Source organism: Phaenicophaeus curvirostris, chromosome 2 (genome assembly GCF_032191515.1).
Source record: "Phaenicophaeus curvirostris isolate KB17595 chromosome 2, BPBGC_Pcur_1.0, whole genome shotgun sequence".
In the NCBI taxonomy this organism is placed as follows: Eukaryota; Metazoa; Chordata; class Aves; order Cuculiformes; family Cuculidae; genus Phaenicophaeus; species Phaenicophaeus curvirostris.
This window is the reverse complement of record NC_091393.1, coordinates 42,562,888-42,578,344: the sequence shown is the minus strand read 5'-3', so window position 1 is coordinate 42,578,344 and position 15,457 is coordinate 42,562,888. Positions and strand designations below refer to the sequence as shown.

At 42.1% G+C, this 15,457-nt stretch overlaps 1 protein-coding gene across 3 annotated transcripts in view; it reads right to left on the bottom strand.

Moving 5' to 3' along the window:
* NKAIN2 (sodium/potassium transporting ATPase interacting 2) overlaps positions 1-13,995 on the bottom strand; it is a 538,479-nt gene extending 524,484 nt beyond the window's left edge. The window contains exon 1 of one of the 3 annotated variants that reach the window (XR_011336973.1): positions 13,804-13,995. Coding sequence is in view for 2 of the 3 variants with exons in the window: in XM_069851805.1 (XP_069707906.1) it covers positions 13,804-13,857 (54 nt within the window). In the remaining variant the exon portion in view is untranslated. The remainder of the gene's footprint in view (positions 1-13,803) is intronic. The other 2 variants (XM_069851805.1, XM_069851804.1) reach the window with 2 other exon arrangements.
* Between the last annotated feature and the right edge of the window lie 1,462 nt (positions 13,996-15,457).

Genomic DNA, 15,457 nt, shown 5'->3' with positions numbered 1-15,457 from the left:
GAAAGAGGGGTTTTTTTGTTTGTTTGATTTTGCTTGACGTACTGTGAAGATTCATAAGGAGATGCTACAAATCTGGTAATGACAGAGCGCATGCAGGTGCCCATGTATGTATGTGAATTTTGTGAGGCTCTAACTTTCAACTCTGCTTTGCTTTTGACCTGGCCTGCTTCAGAAGCAGCACAGTCCATCACGCATCTACCAGAAAAAGTAATAACAGCCCCTGCAAAAGAGTCTTTTTTTGTCCAGATCCTCTGTCAGCATGCCACCAAGAGACTAGGGTGCTACAGCTGGTCAAGGCAAATCACAGGTCTGCCTGATCAGGAAAGCCTGCCTGTGCTGTTGCACAGCTGATTACACAGATGAAGGCATTGAAAGCAAATATAGCAGGGAGGAAAAGGGAAAGGAAAAAATTTTAAAAAACCCTGTCCCTGTTTTAAACTACTCTACACTTAGCACAAAGAAGTATACAACAGATGTGCACAGAGGCAGAAAGAACATAGATATTCTGTGTACTTTAGGCCTCTAATTTAGGACTTGATATTCTGTATCAAGTTGGTAGAGATAACTGGTTCTTCCAGACCATAATTTAGAGCACTTAATTTAAGCTTACTAAATGCTAACAAAGAGCAATGAATTCCTTCCCTAGGGACACCTGCCTGCCTCCATCATCTTGATAAGCAGCCTGGGCACTGAGGCACCTGATGGGGATTCCTCTCAGGTGCTTGCATGGATGGGAAAGTACGGCAGCAAATAAAGAAAGAGGTAGAAAAGAACGACACATACCTCCAATAACATGCATGAGAACCACCTCCTTTAGGATTACGCTAGCTAGCTAGTGAAAGAGCTTGTATTACTTCTGCAATACAGGGAGACAAAAGCAGACAAAAGAAGAAAGGGTTTATTAAAGAAACAAACTATATGATATTTTGCAAATACAAGTACTCCTGTTAGAACTTCATAGACACGTATCTTCCCTAAGTGGCTATTAAGTGCCAGGGGAAGTTCAGATTGGGTATTAGGAAAAGGTTGATCACTCAGAGGGTGGTGGAGCACTGGAACAGGCTCCTGAAGGAAGTAGTCATGACACCACGCCTAACAATATTAAAGAAGCATTTGGACATGGTATGAATTTTGGGGTTGTCCTATGCAGGTATGGAAGTCGAACTCAATAATCCTTGTGGGTCCCTTCCAATTCAGGTCATTCTGTGATTCTGTGAAATGTCTGTCAAAAGTACTTTCCCTCTTCAAGGCCAACTTCCTTATGGTAGAACTACTCACGGTGGCCAGGAAAAGCATCAAAGTGTAAAACATCCTTCTTCATGAAATTAGCAAGCGAATAACATCAAAGAAAGTATTTATCAAAAATGTTTATGTAAACTTGTAAAATTATTTTTCAACTCACCCTCAGCTCCTGCTGAGACAATTATTGATCAATATCCTGTCAAGTATAACATAATTCTAGAGATGTATTTTCTTTGTCCCTCATCTTAACCTAAGAGCTGCTGAATTTCAACTGAAGTAAATAAATCATCTTTACTTTTTAACCTTTTAAAAAATAATCACTAAGCACATTTTACCTCTATCAAATTTGATGATTGAAAGGATTTGTGTGGTTGCATTAGCATACTGACCTTATGCAAATTTTAGAATGGCTATGATACAGAGCAAATACTTTTAGTGGTAATTAATAGTTACCCACCGTCAATACACCAGTCAACTGGGTTTAGGTTGAACCTTATGTAAGAGGCAGCACAAACCTGCACCATTCTAAGAAAGGTCTGCACCATTAGGAAGACAGAATTGCCAGGGATCACTTCATTCATCAACACTTTATATGGAAATGCTCCTGGAAGACTACCCATCCCTTCCATCAGCAAGCAAGCCCCAGCTCACTCCTTTCAACAAATTTCACGTCTTCAAAATAAACAGTATAAAAGCTCTAAGCTACAAAGCTTCATTAAAGAACAGAGACATCCCAAACATCCTGAGTGCCAGAGCCTCAGGTCTCTTCATGAGCACAAGCCTTCTCCTCCACTTTCCAGTTGGATTGTATGGGTGAGAAACTGTGAAATCATTTAACACTGAAAGAATGTGGCCAACTCAGCAGCCACCATTGTGTTGGGGTAAAAATGGTGCTACCATTGCTTGATCTCCTGGATGCCACCGTTCACAGCTTACACAGAGGACACTGACTATGCACTTATCAGTCTCCCCCAAATCCCAACCACAGCTTGGCACTACCAACACAGGGAAGCTTCTATGAGAACAGACAAAATCTTGTCCTATATTGTGCAGGTGGGCCTAGGGTTCAGAGATTAGAATCAAGTTCTCCAGAAATCCGGAGAGGTTAAAGTGCAAGGTTTGCATCTCCCACGTATCCCAATTATGATAACCATATCTTCCTAACTACCTCACAGAAGGCTGTTATAAAGTACTTTTCTGGCACTTGCTGGTATCACCAGTTTGTACTTTTACAGAGATTTAATATACCTCAATTAATAATGATTTTTTTTTATTATTATTTATTTTAAGTTTGCCACAGACTCTCTCAATCACCCGACCAGTCCACCTGTGACAGCAAATAAATGTCCCCATTTCCGGAACCCACCCTTATCAAATGTGTCATCCAGAGATCTCAAACCAAAAGGTAACAGGGAACTTAGTGTAAGTCTAGCTTTCTTCATTCATATAAAAACATACTAGAAATGTGTAAAAAGCCAGCTATTTTTAAATGGCATAATCATAAAATGAAATGTCAAATATTAACTGTTCAATCCATTCATCACTGTAGCTCTGTATAACTGTCTTGTCTTAAATTAGTAAGGAAATTGGCTGGAAGAGACGCTGTAGTTTTAAGACTAATAGCTTTCAACTTCCAAAAAAAGTCCAAGCTTGTGCTCACCCAGAAATCCAATTAGCCACCTCAAATATTGCAGAACTTCTAACTACTCAAATTTTGAAAAGCAAGCAAAAAAAAAAAAACAGCAGCAAAAGAGAAATCTACAGGAACATAGAGGCATGGACTTACGTTCTCTAACCCACTTTGAGCTGCCTACTATGCAAATCTAAGCTGAGGAAAGCAAGTGCTCAAGGATGTTCACACACAACTCATTACCACAGCTAAAATGCCAAGAGGTGGTGCTTAAGATTATGTTCTTGGATTTGGCAGGGTCACCAATTTGTGTTGTTCATTGCAAATGGTTTTCTGCGGCTGAGTTTACATTAGCTCTCAACAGCTTTATGATGGCACTGTGCCATTTCTGTATTATTCTTTGTTCGAAATTGGTCCAGTTCTCAGCAGAAGTGACAACAGCCAAAGAACCACTACAGCGTCTTAGGAGCTTTTCAAATCTGCTAGTCACCCCATTTTTAGTCCTGCTGGAATCGGAGAGAGACCCAGGAGTTATCATAAAACACAACTTGGAAATACTCTCCGCACACCAAGGGCCCTTGTGGCTACTCTAGGTTGATGAGGATGTGAATATCAAGCCTTCTAATGAAGGCATTCAGTGTGATCTGAGACTCAGATGTTGAGCATTTGGACAGCACCTTTCTTGCTCACTTGTTACAAGGGCCAAGTAATAATTGCTGGAAGTTCAAAGCCTCCTTACAGGCACTGCACTCTGAACAAGCATGTAAATAGGCCCAGATTCATCACTGCTTCATTCCTTGTTTTACACCTGCGTTAATTAACTGAAACCATGAGAGCTCCAGCATCCCCCAACTGTGTAATGCAGAAGACGACTATACTCATAGCTTCTATTAATGACATGGTAGTTACGTAGATGTGCTGGGCAGAGAAGAGCAGCTGTCTCCTAATAAGCCACTAGTCATGACAAATATAATACTGACATGGGACCCACATAATTGTCTTTATAAGTACACTGCAAAGCAAGAATGATTGCAAATGCCAGGAGCCAGAAAAAAAACCACAACATTCTCCCTCCATTTTTTTTATTTCAATTCACAAAGAACAGCACATTTCTGTAGCAAACGGAGCTTACTAAACCAGCTGCCTTTTGTTATTGTCCTTATGCCTATCTGTGATATTATACAACAGATACTACTTTATCAGCATCCATATATTATTTTTACTATGCACCTGAAAAAGCATAGCTTAGCATGGTGCAGAACACACACCATCTTTTCCAGCAGCTGAGGCCAACAACTTTCTTTTGTACTTGCCCTTATGATCCTACTCCTGGGTAATCGCTTTCATTTTAAAAGAAAGAAAGAAAAAATTAAGGTTGTAGCAGACAGCAGCCCCTCCAAATACTCTGAGAGGTTGCCAGTACCAGAAACAGGCATTACTAGGTATATTGCTAAATACTGCACCCAGCTCCCGTTGTTATGGTTTTCCCTCTGCAAGTACCCAATTTACTGCCAGCTCTGCACTCAGTTTGATAAAATCCAAGACAATAAACTCTGTTTTCAGGATACACTGAAGCCCGTGTCTTATGTTAACACTACCAGTGCCATCATCTGGCTTGTTACCATTTGCTGCTGCTGCTGTCTGTGCCTGCTGCTAGTCACAAAGAAAGCAAAAGCTATCTGGCCTCAAGGACACGAGATGGGTGTGACCAAGAACTTAAAAACAGACTTTAAAAAAGAAACAAAAAAATCAACTTTATAGCTAATGACAAAAATAATATCCATGTTTTCTGTTCTTTTTTTTCAGACAAGACTTCCGCATTTCTTCAGCTGTTAAAGTTTTCATTTGTTTTACCATCATTCATTCTGCCAGTTTGAACAGTGATGTAATGACATATGACTGCCTGATATTCAGTGGTACTCACAGCACTTTTGTCACTGGTGGCTCAAGTGCACAATGAACAGTATCTTGAGTTTTATGTATCTGTGGCTTTGTGAAGGCAGCAATGACACACAACAGGCTTTTTTCCCTTTTGTTCCTGTGTCCTGTAATAGAACAGCCTGCCACAGAGACTGTGACCACAGAATAATGAAAAATGCTGGGCCATTGTTGGTCACAGCAAAAATTTGCAAACTTCACATTTTGTTTAATTATTGAAGAATGTCTTTTCAAAGATCCATGCATTGTTCTAAAGAGACATCGTAGCATCTATGTTCCTTTCCTCACAAAAGCTTTTTGTCTGCAAACAACAAGAATATACTCATTGAGGGCCAATTACTAGTCAGCCTATGAAGAAGTTTAAAGGAATTTTTAATTAGTAAACTGACCCATGGTGCAAGTTACCTGGAAAGGAATTACACCACATCTGAAGTCAGTTAAGTTTCTTACACAAATACTAGTCACTACCTGAGATTCAACATCCTGTACTGCTTCCTACTATCTGCTTTGTGTGGACTCATTTCATTCACTACTGCGGGATCACTCAAACAGTACATATTATTCCAGGAGAACAGGGGCATCCCTCTGACCTTGTTCTAGACTTCTAGCACAACTTCCATTCATCCAGAAGAAATGTTATGCATCACTTATGTTTATTCTGCCTAAATTCTAGAAAATAAGAGTTTCACAGTCCATCCTATTGTCTTTAGTACAAAGATGCCACCAGTGATAAGCAGGCTGAACTACGTAATGAAGTAAATAAAGGTGCATGCAGAAGAGAGACTGGAGTTTCATTTTCAACTGAGCAGCTACTCAAAGATCCCTACACAGCCTATGGAAAGGGAAAGGGGGTTCACAGTCTATTCATTACATGCTTCAATAAGACAGCATGCATCTCTCCCACCACCTACAAATGGTCCTGCATTTTTGCCTTCGGAAAGGTGAAATGACATATAAACATGACAAGCATCATAATTTCAACATGACTCTCAGAAATAATAGAATTAACCTCATACATTGCCTTTTTACGAAACTCTTCCTATGAGAATTCCTTCATAAGAAAAGATGAGTAAAGAAACTAGTTCTCAATCTGTTCTTGTATGAATACAGGATATGACAGGCTGTTCTCATTTCCATTCATGAACTGCTAACTTGTCACTAGAAAATCAGGAAAAAAACCCAAAAACTAAGCCCAGATGTTAGAAAGCACAGGAAAAAATCTAAGATTCATTTATGTCATATAAATGTTTCTTTTGCCGATTTCAGCAATCAGTACAATAATCAGCATTTCCTATACACAGTACATCATTACATCATTACATAGGCAGAAGAGAAGCAAGTTTGTTTACAAAAGTAAATCTGAGCCTCAAATGAAAAACATTTTCAAAGTATCTGGATATATGTAAGCATTTAAGAGGGAATCAGCAAAGCCCTAAACTGATAAACATTTCTCATAAGTTATGTATGAATTAAAATCAAGTTTTTATTAAAAATGCATAAGTATGATCTGTAGTGAACAGAACTATTAGCTATGCATGTTTACTTTTTAGTGAACACAGAAATCAGTAATTTATCTTCCAAATGTCATTTCTTGCAGAGGGTTATAAAATGATAAAATGCTAAAAGAATTCTCAGATGCCATCTAGCTGGTACATATACATCTAAGGAGAGGGGATAAAACAACAAACTGTGAAATGTTTATTTGCCATAGGGACAAGAAAATGTTGTTTCAGCTACTGTGCCCATTCTCCTTTACAAGTCAGGTAGCCCTCAACAGCTCCTCTCTTTCACTCACCATAATATGAAAACAAGAAAAAAAAATTAATCTGGATGACAATTAATTATTTGATGCTCTAAAATGATTACACTTTCAGCACACTCTTTATGACTGGGCATTATTTACAGTGGTCTCCATCTTCCTCACTCCTGTTGGTAGGTACAGAAAATTACCTGAAAACCAAAAAGTGAGCATAAATTGGTTTTATTAATTTGATTATAGCATCAATAAGTGATTATAGAAGACCAGAAAGCACTGTCATCTTTTTCCCTTTTTTTTAGTTTCTTAAAGATCTTAAGGGAAGCACGCACAAACGCTGACTTTGCTCTGGTGAAATCAGGCCCCTTAGTTTCTCCTTCTGCAGTCAATGAAGTGACAAATACCTTTCCAAATCAGCATTTCTCAATCTACAGATCACAGACCATCCTTCAAATCAAGAAGTCCTCAGTAAAAATATGAGTGAAAATGCAAGAGAGGAAAATGTAAATAGTAAGTACCATGGATAGCAAAACAGCATACAATGGATCCATGATTTTTTCTCCCCCTGCCCTCTCAAAAAGCCTCAAGCTGAAGGACTGCTTTACTAAAGACACAACTATAAGGGGCGGTTTAGGGAAGGAAATGGCATGCTAGGCACTCTGTACTCTGAAGAAGTCCCTCTTCTATCCACAGAGGAGCCTAGAGAGATTATCCTGATTCAGTCAGACCATCAACACCATTCCCCTGACCCAAATGCAATAATATTCACTATCGTTATTCTCTGCTAAATGTCACTTAAATTCAAACACTTAATTAAATCCTGGAGAAATCAATTGACATGCCTTTTCTTACAAAATGCCATTGGGCATAGCTGTCTCTTTTGGTGCTGTACACCCTGGATAACCTCTCGAGCTCAGTAAACCATGGGACTAAAAAGACAGTATGGAGTGTATGGAGATATCCAGATAGTTCACTGAGCACTGACATCAGTCTCCAGAGCAGATATTGGCTAAATCTCACCAGCTCCTGGGCTCAGGGAAGTTTCTCAAAACTTCATGCTAGCAGAAACAAGATGTTTAGACCTACGCCGTCAGATGCACCAGGGCATAGTGAAGACCTCAACAGGATTTAGATTTGTTCCTGGAATAAATCCACTTACACCACCAAGTACTTGTTTACAAGCCTTACATGTGGAGCTTACTTTATGTACATTCCAACACCTCAGCCTGGACAGTACAGTCAGTACCAACTCAAAACATATTTCTGCTTTGAACCATTCTACAATGGAGACATTTTCCTTTCTATTGACTACACAATGACAGATTTCTCTCCAGTGACAACATAGAGTTTTTAGTGTCTTTCAAAAATGCTTGCTTAGTGCTTTTTTTTGTGAAGAAATAGAAAAAGAAAAAAGGAAAAACACCTGCTGTTCATCATTCAAGGTGCTAGCTCAAATCTCTGTCAATATGAAATTAATTCCTACCGCCAAAGATTTGCCTCGTGGCTATACAAGAAAAAAAAAGTAACTTAGCTAGATATTCTAGGTCCATATATTCAGCTACTTTATTCAGCTCCTCTTCTCTCTATTCAAACCTTTCCCTCCTACCCATCTGACTCAACACTATCTGAATGTTGAGTCTGTTCACTGAATTCTAAAGGAGTTAAGCTTCAAAAAGTAGTGAATTAGACTTGTTAGTCAACTGGTCTGAAATCTTTTACCCCTGTGACTTAAAACAATATATTCTATTTTTCTTGAAGTGCATGATTAGTTATTCACAAATATTATTCATTCACACTTCTGTGAAGAAAAGACATAACATACCATTAATAGTTAAAGTCAATCCACTAATATTAAATGACATAATGGATGGTTATCTCTGACATCTATTTTTCGTACTTATTTTTTGGTCCTCAACTTGTCAGAAAAAAAACCCAGTTTGATTATGAATCCTCAGTATTTTCTCTCAAAAACAGAAGAGAGTGTTTACTTTTCTACCAAGGTCTCACTTAAACCTAAAAAGGTTGCTACATATTTCTTTCATAGTAACAAGACCGTAGCTCTCTGAATTCATTATCAAGTCCTTGTTTTATATATTCCCAGCAACACCATCAAAACTTACTCCTTAATAGTAAACGACAGCTTTCTAAAATACACCTGCTGAAAGTCTGCTGGTCACAGGACTGTTCCATTTTAGTTGCTAGTAGGATCACAAAAGTTTTAGATACAATGAAACTAAGAGTTTCACTTTATTTCCCAATAAACTTGAAACAAAGCAAAAAGCAGAACTTTAAAAGGGCACAGACACAAGCTGTTGGCACAGTCACGATTTCAAAAGTAGTACTGAAATATACGTACTATCAAAAAACCACAGAAACTAATTCTTTCTACTCTCTTTCTCAGGGTCAATAAACTTACAGATCTAGAGGCTAAGAGCAGTAACAACATCACTTTCCATTCCACATGGAAAGCCCACTTTTTTAATTCCCCTTTTGCTAGCAGAAAATACAGGAACATATACACGTCATCAGAATTTCCCACAGTAGGCACTTCTCTCCTAAAGCTGCAATTGAAAACCATCGGCAACAGTGACAATGAAACACAATTAAAACACACACACAGATATAGTAAACAACCCTCCTCAAACCCTAGCAATTAAAATCAAACATCAAAAATTACACTGCCACTTCTCTATACCAAAAATGAAAAAAAAAAAAAGCTACATAGTTATGTGGTTTGGTGTGCTATTGGAAAGTACTCTGGGGATGCGCATGGTGTAAGAGCCTATATTAACAAAAATATGTTCTTTATTACAAATGACTGCAGAGTAGCTAATCCTAGGGAGTATCTGGTGTGAATGCCTTTGGTTTTGCCTCAGAGAGATCTCAGCTCTAATCTGGCAAACCTCACTCCCTGAAGGTCCAGAGACAATTCACCCTGCAACTCTTAAAACATGAGTTTTTCCCCAAGCAAGGATATTCATGGTATTAAACTGGGCTAAACCTTATAGGAAGTTTTTTTTATCTAGACTAGATCTTACCAACACAAGAATATCTGCTATTCATGTTTAAAAAAGGTAACCCAAAACTTTACAGGACTGATCACTAAGGTAGATGTTTTATCCAAGAACCAAAGCTCTGCTCCGTGGGGTAACATGTATCACTGCTTTACAATGCATGTGAGAATTGAAAGAGAACAATCTTATATCATGTGCTCAGTATAAATTACAGGCATCTCTCATGACATCAGAAGTCACAGAAGAAATGCAGTAGATACAAACAAACTGGGAAGTAGTAATTCTTTTCCAGCAATAAAGATTGGGCCTCTGTTTCAAAAAGCAACCAAGTCTGGGTGCCTTTGTCGTTCTGCTTGGCCACAACGACACACTTGGAACACTGGCTTCAGTGAAAGTTGCAACTGGCTTAAGCCAGAACTGCAACTCTAATTGTCACAGAGGTACACCCAGGTTGTGTGTGGGTGCACTTATGCCCCAAACAGTGAGTTTTTAGTAAGAAAAAGGAGAGACTGCAAACACCCCACACTGACACATCTGAAAAATACCTATTTTCAGAAATCGGAGAGTTTGCACTATTATAACACATGCCTGTTTAGAGCATTTGACTGAATACCCCAGAATCACTAACAGAAAAGTTTATCTACAAATTTTATATAGGTTTTAATACTTAGTTGGAATAGCTGAACTGTATTACAATTTACTTAAATATATATGTGTATATATATGTATATTAAAGAACAGGCATAAGTAAATTCAGACGGAAACAGAGAAGGCAGTGCAAAAGCTGCATTATCTACCATACAATTAGACCTGCGAGTATGTCAAGCTTTGCCTGATGGATAGAAACAATAAGGCAATGCTTTCTGGAGATTTGAAGTTTCCTTATGAAATGTTACCCTTTCTCATTATTACACGTGGGAAGAAAGCTTCTAAGTTGAAAACATGCATTTCTTTCTACCATTTTGTCACTGCTCCAAGTTTTCCCAAGCAGCAACAGGGGACACATCAAAAGTTTCAGACCAGTTTCCATTGGGCCCTTGAAGCCTTCCAGAAAGCAAAATAATCTTGGCAGTTTCACCTTTGCTGTTCTTGCTACTAAAAAGTCTAAGCAACAAGATATATGTCTCACTGATGTAAACTATTAATAGAAAGAGAGACACCCAAAAATAAAGAGGTTTAAAGGACAAAATGCAATAGCAGAGAATTCTTTCAATGCAACCAGGATGGTTGACATACAACAAGAACCAGCAGTGCCCCTAATGTCCAGGGTTCTCTTCAGAAGGACAAAGGACAAGAGAGACAAAAATTAGTATCTTAAATAAAGAAGAGATGTTTTGAGATAATTAGCTTTGTATACAGAAGGCAATGCCTTGCTCCTAACATCAGCAAAATTAGCCCTTACTTGCTGTTAATTCTTCCCATTGGCTACAAATACAGAGGAAAATGAGCTGTCAAAGGTTATTTTCCATAGTACAAATGAGAGTACAAACAGGAAGGTATATGTATGTTAATAAGCAGGGGAGCAATGATCAGTATGCCCTTGAGAGCAGAAACATTCTTTGAGTGTTCTGATAATCTGACGGTACAGTATGTTGTCCTAGCTCCAAGCATTTAAAATGCATTTACGACAATAATGCTCCTTGCGCAGAGTCTCTGAAATTGACGTAGCTCTACTCCTGCACCAGTATTTGAAACAAACACCCTTTTTATCCATGTGCAACACCCACATCATTTATCGATGTACAATATGCAACAGTTTCTCTAATGAACTGCAATATCTCTCAATATTTTTTATTGTACAGTGCCTACAAAGACTAATTAGATCACCACACCTTAACTCTGCAGAGATGGAAGAAACCTTTATTTTTATAATTTTTTTCCTGAAACAAAAGCCTTCTGCTTCAAACCTGACCATTTTAAAACTGAAACTCAAGTATCAGTAAGAAGAGATCTTCACATTAAAAGTTTTCTACAATTTTTTCACAGTATGCTTATTATTGTAGAAATGCTTCCCACTCCCATTTGCTCAGATGGGATAACTTCTTCATTCTTGGTTTTTGATTTGCATCTGCGTTAATGTGGCTGCTAATATAAGGATGAATCTTGACAGCATTTGCTCCTTTAGGTTGCCCTTACCTAAAAAAGCAGCTACAACTGATCAATCGACCATAGGCCTGCTTAGGATATTTAAGTCTCCTTGACTTAAAACTCATGGCCTGTATATGGCACATGAACTCATGGTATATGGCACATGAAGAAACGTGACAAACAATTTTAATTTTAATTTTTCCATTCCCAACTACTTTTTTTCATGTAAGTGATTATTCCTGCTTTGAACCTATCAAAACCCATCATTACATAGGCCAAGAGTGATTCAGAGGTTTATGTTGCTGCTAGCACATCCTTTTCTTCCTCAGTAAAAACTTCCAAGTGTGCTTTCAGATTATGAAAATACATTAAAAGTTTGCTTAAGCTACTCCAGAATATAATATTTACATTTTAAAATATATATATACACATGATCCTGTAGTTTACAGCCACTTTTAGAAAGCCTACAGTAATGCTATAATTCTACATAAGCTTACCTGCTCATCCACCTGCTGATACACTCCTATGGGGCATTTCTGCTGATGCTTTTACTATTAGTTTTGCACATATTTTTGTCACCATGAGTTAGCAAATATGTTTTCCTTCACAGACTTTCAAAACAATAGCAATTTAACATCTTAGCACATTCCATAGTTATCATGTTTGTCAAATGCATTTAAAAAAACCCCAAAAACAAAAACCAACATTTTATCTATAAAAGTTATTAAAAAAAAAAAAGTATGTCACTGAAACATAAACGGAAGAACTGAAAAACTTCAGTGACTAATTTTACGTTTCCAAATTCCTGGAAAAGGTTACATTCCTACAATTCCACTCAAGATTCACTACTTCTATTTGAGATTCTTTTTTTTAGACAGTGTGCATGAAAAAATCGCATCTGCTAAGACACATACAGCTACAAAGAATCAGATAACTTATGTGGAGAAGAGCAAATACAAATAAAATGTTTTCCACAATACAAAAGGATTAAGGGTTGATTAGAACCAATAGAAAGACCAACGGTATTTTGAATTTCTGATCTGCTAACACATCTTCCTTTCTCTATATACTGTTTTACTGATTTTGGTCCCTGAAAGCTACTGGGTTTTTTTCTGCTGTAGTTCTCTTAGTACCTGTCTGCAGGAGAGGGATTGGCAACAATGCTTATTGCTATTGATACTGACTAACACTTTCTCAGCAAAACTATCCAGTAAAAGGTAGAGAGGTGGAGTAAAATGGATTATTTCCTTCCTGGTATAAGGTTAATTGCTTAACAAAGGTGCTGCTAGCACCTGTTCTGCCAACACAGGAACGCTCGATCTAGTAAAAATAACAAATGGGGCATATTCCATTGATAGCTCTTTAGCTATGTGTCACTGCATCACAATCCGTAAGAATTGTATACATCATGTATCTGAATTGATAACAATAATTCCTGTACATATTACAGGGAGAGACGTTTCTCTAGTTTCTTAACTTTAAGCCCAGTCACTTTTACAGTGCCACAATACAATCCCACCCTCTAACCTTCTTTCTAAGCAGATCTATTTTTAGGCAGTCTCTTTGTTTGGTATCTCAGCGCCTACTTTTTAAAGTCGGTCTAGTTTGGCTGGTAGCTGAGCCTACAAGTGCTGCTCTATAGGCGAGTATAAATATACGAGCTTAAATACATAATCAGGTTTGTTCTGTAACGGCAGAACGCTAGAATGTTAACCTACACCGGCCTGTAAGTCTAAAAGAGGGAAAAGAAAGCGACAGGCACCTGCGGAAGAGCTCCGGGTAACAACTTGACAGGCACACACCTGTACGGCAAACTGTCCCTAAGCCGCGCGTCACCCCGAGACACGGAGAAGTCCCCGCTGGACACAGGGGCAGCCAAAAACCGGCCTGTCAGAGGCGAACCAGGCACCAAGTTGAGGCAACGTTCGGGAGAACTGCCCGAGTTGATCAACTCCGCCGGGGAGGCTGCGGCGGGCGCTCGGCGGAGCCGCGGCCGAACTACCTGTAACGCAGCCCCGCTCCCCCCCCACCGCCGCCTCACGCCTCTCCCCCCCGCGCCCCCCTCCTCCCCGGGCTCCCCCTTCGGGCCGGGGGGAGCCGCCCCGCCGCCCCCTCCCTCCCCCGCCGCCACTCACCAGCTGCGCGCCGCACACCGCCACCAGCGTGCACCAGCCGCTGCAATAGCCCATGGCTCCCGGCACCCCGCGCCGCCGTCCCGCGCCGCGCCCGCTCAGGCGGCACAGGGAGAGCCGCACCGCCCGGCCGCCGCCCGGCTCCCGCCTGCCGGCGCGCCCCAGCAGCCCGGGACCCGCATGGGGGCGCGCCCGCCCGCCCTAGCCTCGGCCGCCGGCGGCGGGGCCGGCCGCCCCCGCGCAGGGCGGCAGCGCCGGGGGCAGGGCGGCGGGGGCCGGCGGGAGGAGCCCCGCGGGCATCGGGGCTTCCAAGTTTGCCCCCCTCAACTCCGCTCGCGAGCCGGCCGGGCTCGCGGCCGTCTGCGGCGGGGGGGGGGGGGGAGGCGGGAGGAGGAGAGGAGGGAGGGACGGAGGGAGAGGCGAGGCAGGCGGCGGCGCTGAGCTCGGTTCACGCTCGGAGAGCGGCTTCTCTCCCTCCCACCCGCCCGCCGCGCGGTCGCTCTCCCACCCTCCTTCTTCCTCCTCCTCCTCCTCCTGCTGCTGCTTTCCCTCCCGGCAGGGCTGGGGCAGCCCCTGGCTCGGGGGACTCCCCCGCGGCGGGGCGGCTGCCGCTTTTGTCTGCTCGTGCGCGACGAGGGCTGCGTCCCCCCCACCTCCCGCAGCCGCCTTTGTCTCGGCGGGACCCTTCTCCGCGCCCCCCCCCACACCCCCCCCCCCCGACTCCGGTGACCCCCCCCGCCCCGCGCCCAGCCGGCGCCCGCCGCAGCCCCGCGCGCGCAGCTCCCCCCCCACCGCTGGGGGTGCGGGGGGTGGGGGGGGGGGCGCGGGGCAGAGCGCGGCGCGGGGCGCGGAGCGAAGCGGCCACGGCCCCGCGGCGGCGCGCGCTGCTGCCGCCTGCCGGGCTGCCGCCGGCCCTGCAGGGCGAAGCGGCCCCGGGCTGCGCTGCCCCCGCGGCGGCCCCGGCCGGCACCGGGGAGAGCTCCCGCCGGGCTCCGGGGACGCGCCGGCCCCGCCGCCGCGCCGCTCTCCGTCCCGTCCGGAGCGGGGAGCGCGGGGCAGGAGGCTGTCTTGGAAAACTGGGATTGATCCGGAACGGAGAGCGGGAGCTGCGGGGTGGGAGCAGGAAAAGAAGGGCAAGATAAGGCTCATTTAGAAAAAAAAATTAGTCAATTTCAAGGAACCGGTTCTGCTCACCACCACCGTGAGGTGTTTCTGTTCTTAGTGGCATGGTCCAGCCTTTCTCTGCTATCAAAAGCATCCCGAATACGTAAAGTTGGTGGGAAATGATACATCAAATTCGGATGTGTCAGTCAGCCTCCAAAGTCTTCTACTTGCTGTGTCATCATCGTCAGTTCTGACTTTGCATTTGGGCCAGGTCACTGTTTTGATGAGCTGCCCGTTAACAGAAGCAGTTTTAGCAGTGACATCAACGATTATGAACTGGAGGAATGCAGGATCACAGAATTACTAGATTGGAAAAGACCCACTGGATCATCGAGTCCAACCATTTCCATCAATCGCTAAACCAAGCCACTCAGCACCTCATCCACCCATCCTTTAAACACCTCCAGGAAAGGTGACTCAACAACCTCCTTGGGCAGCCTGTTCCAGTGCCTGATGACTCTTTCTGTGAAAAAGTTTTTCCTGATATCAAGCC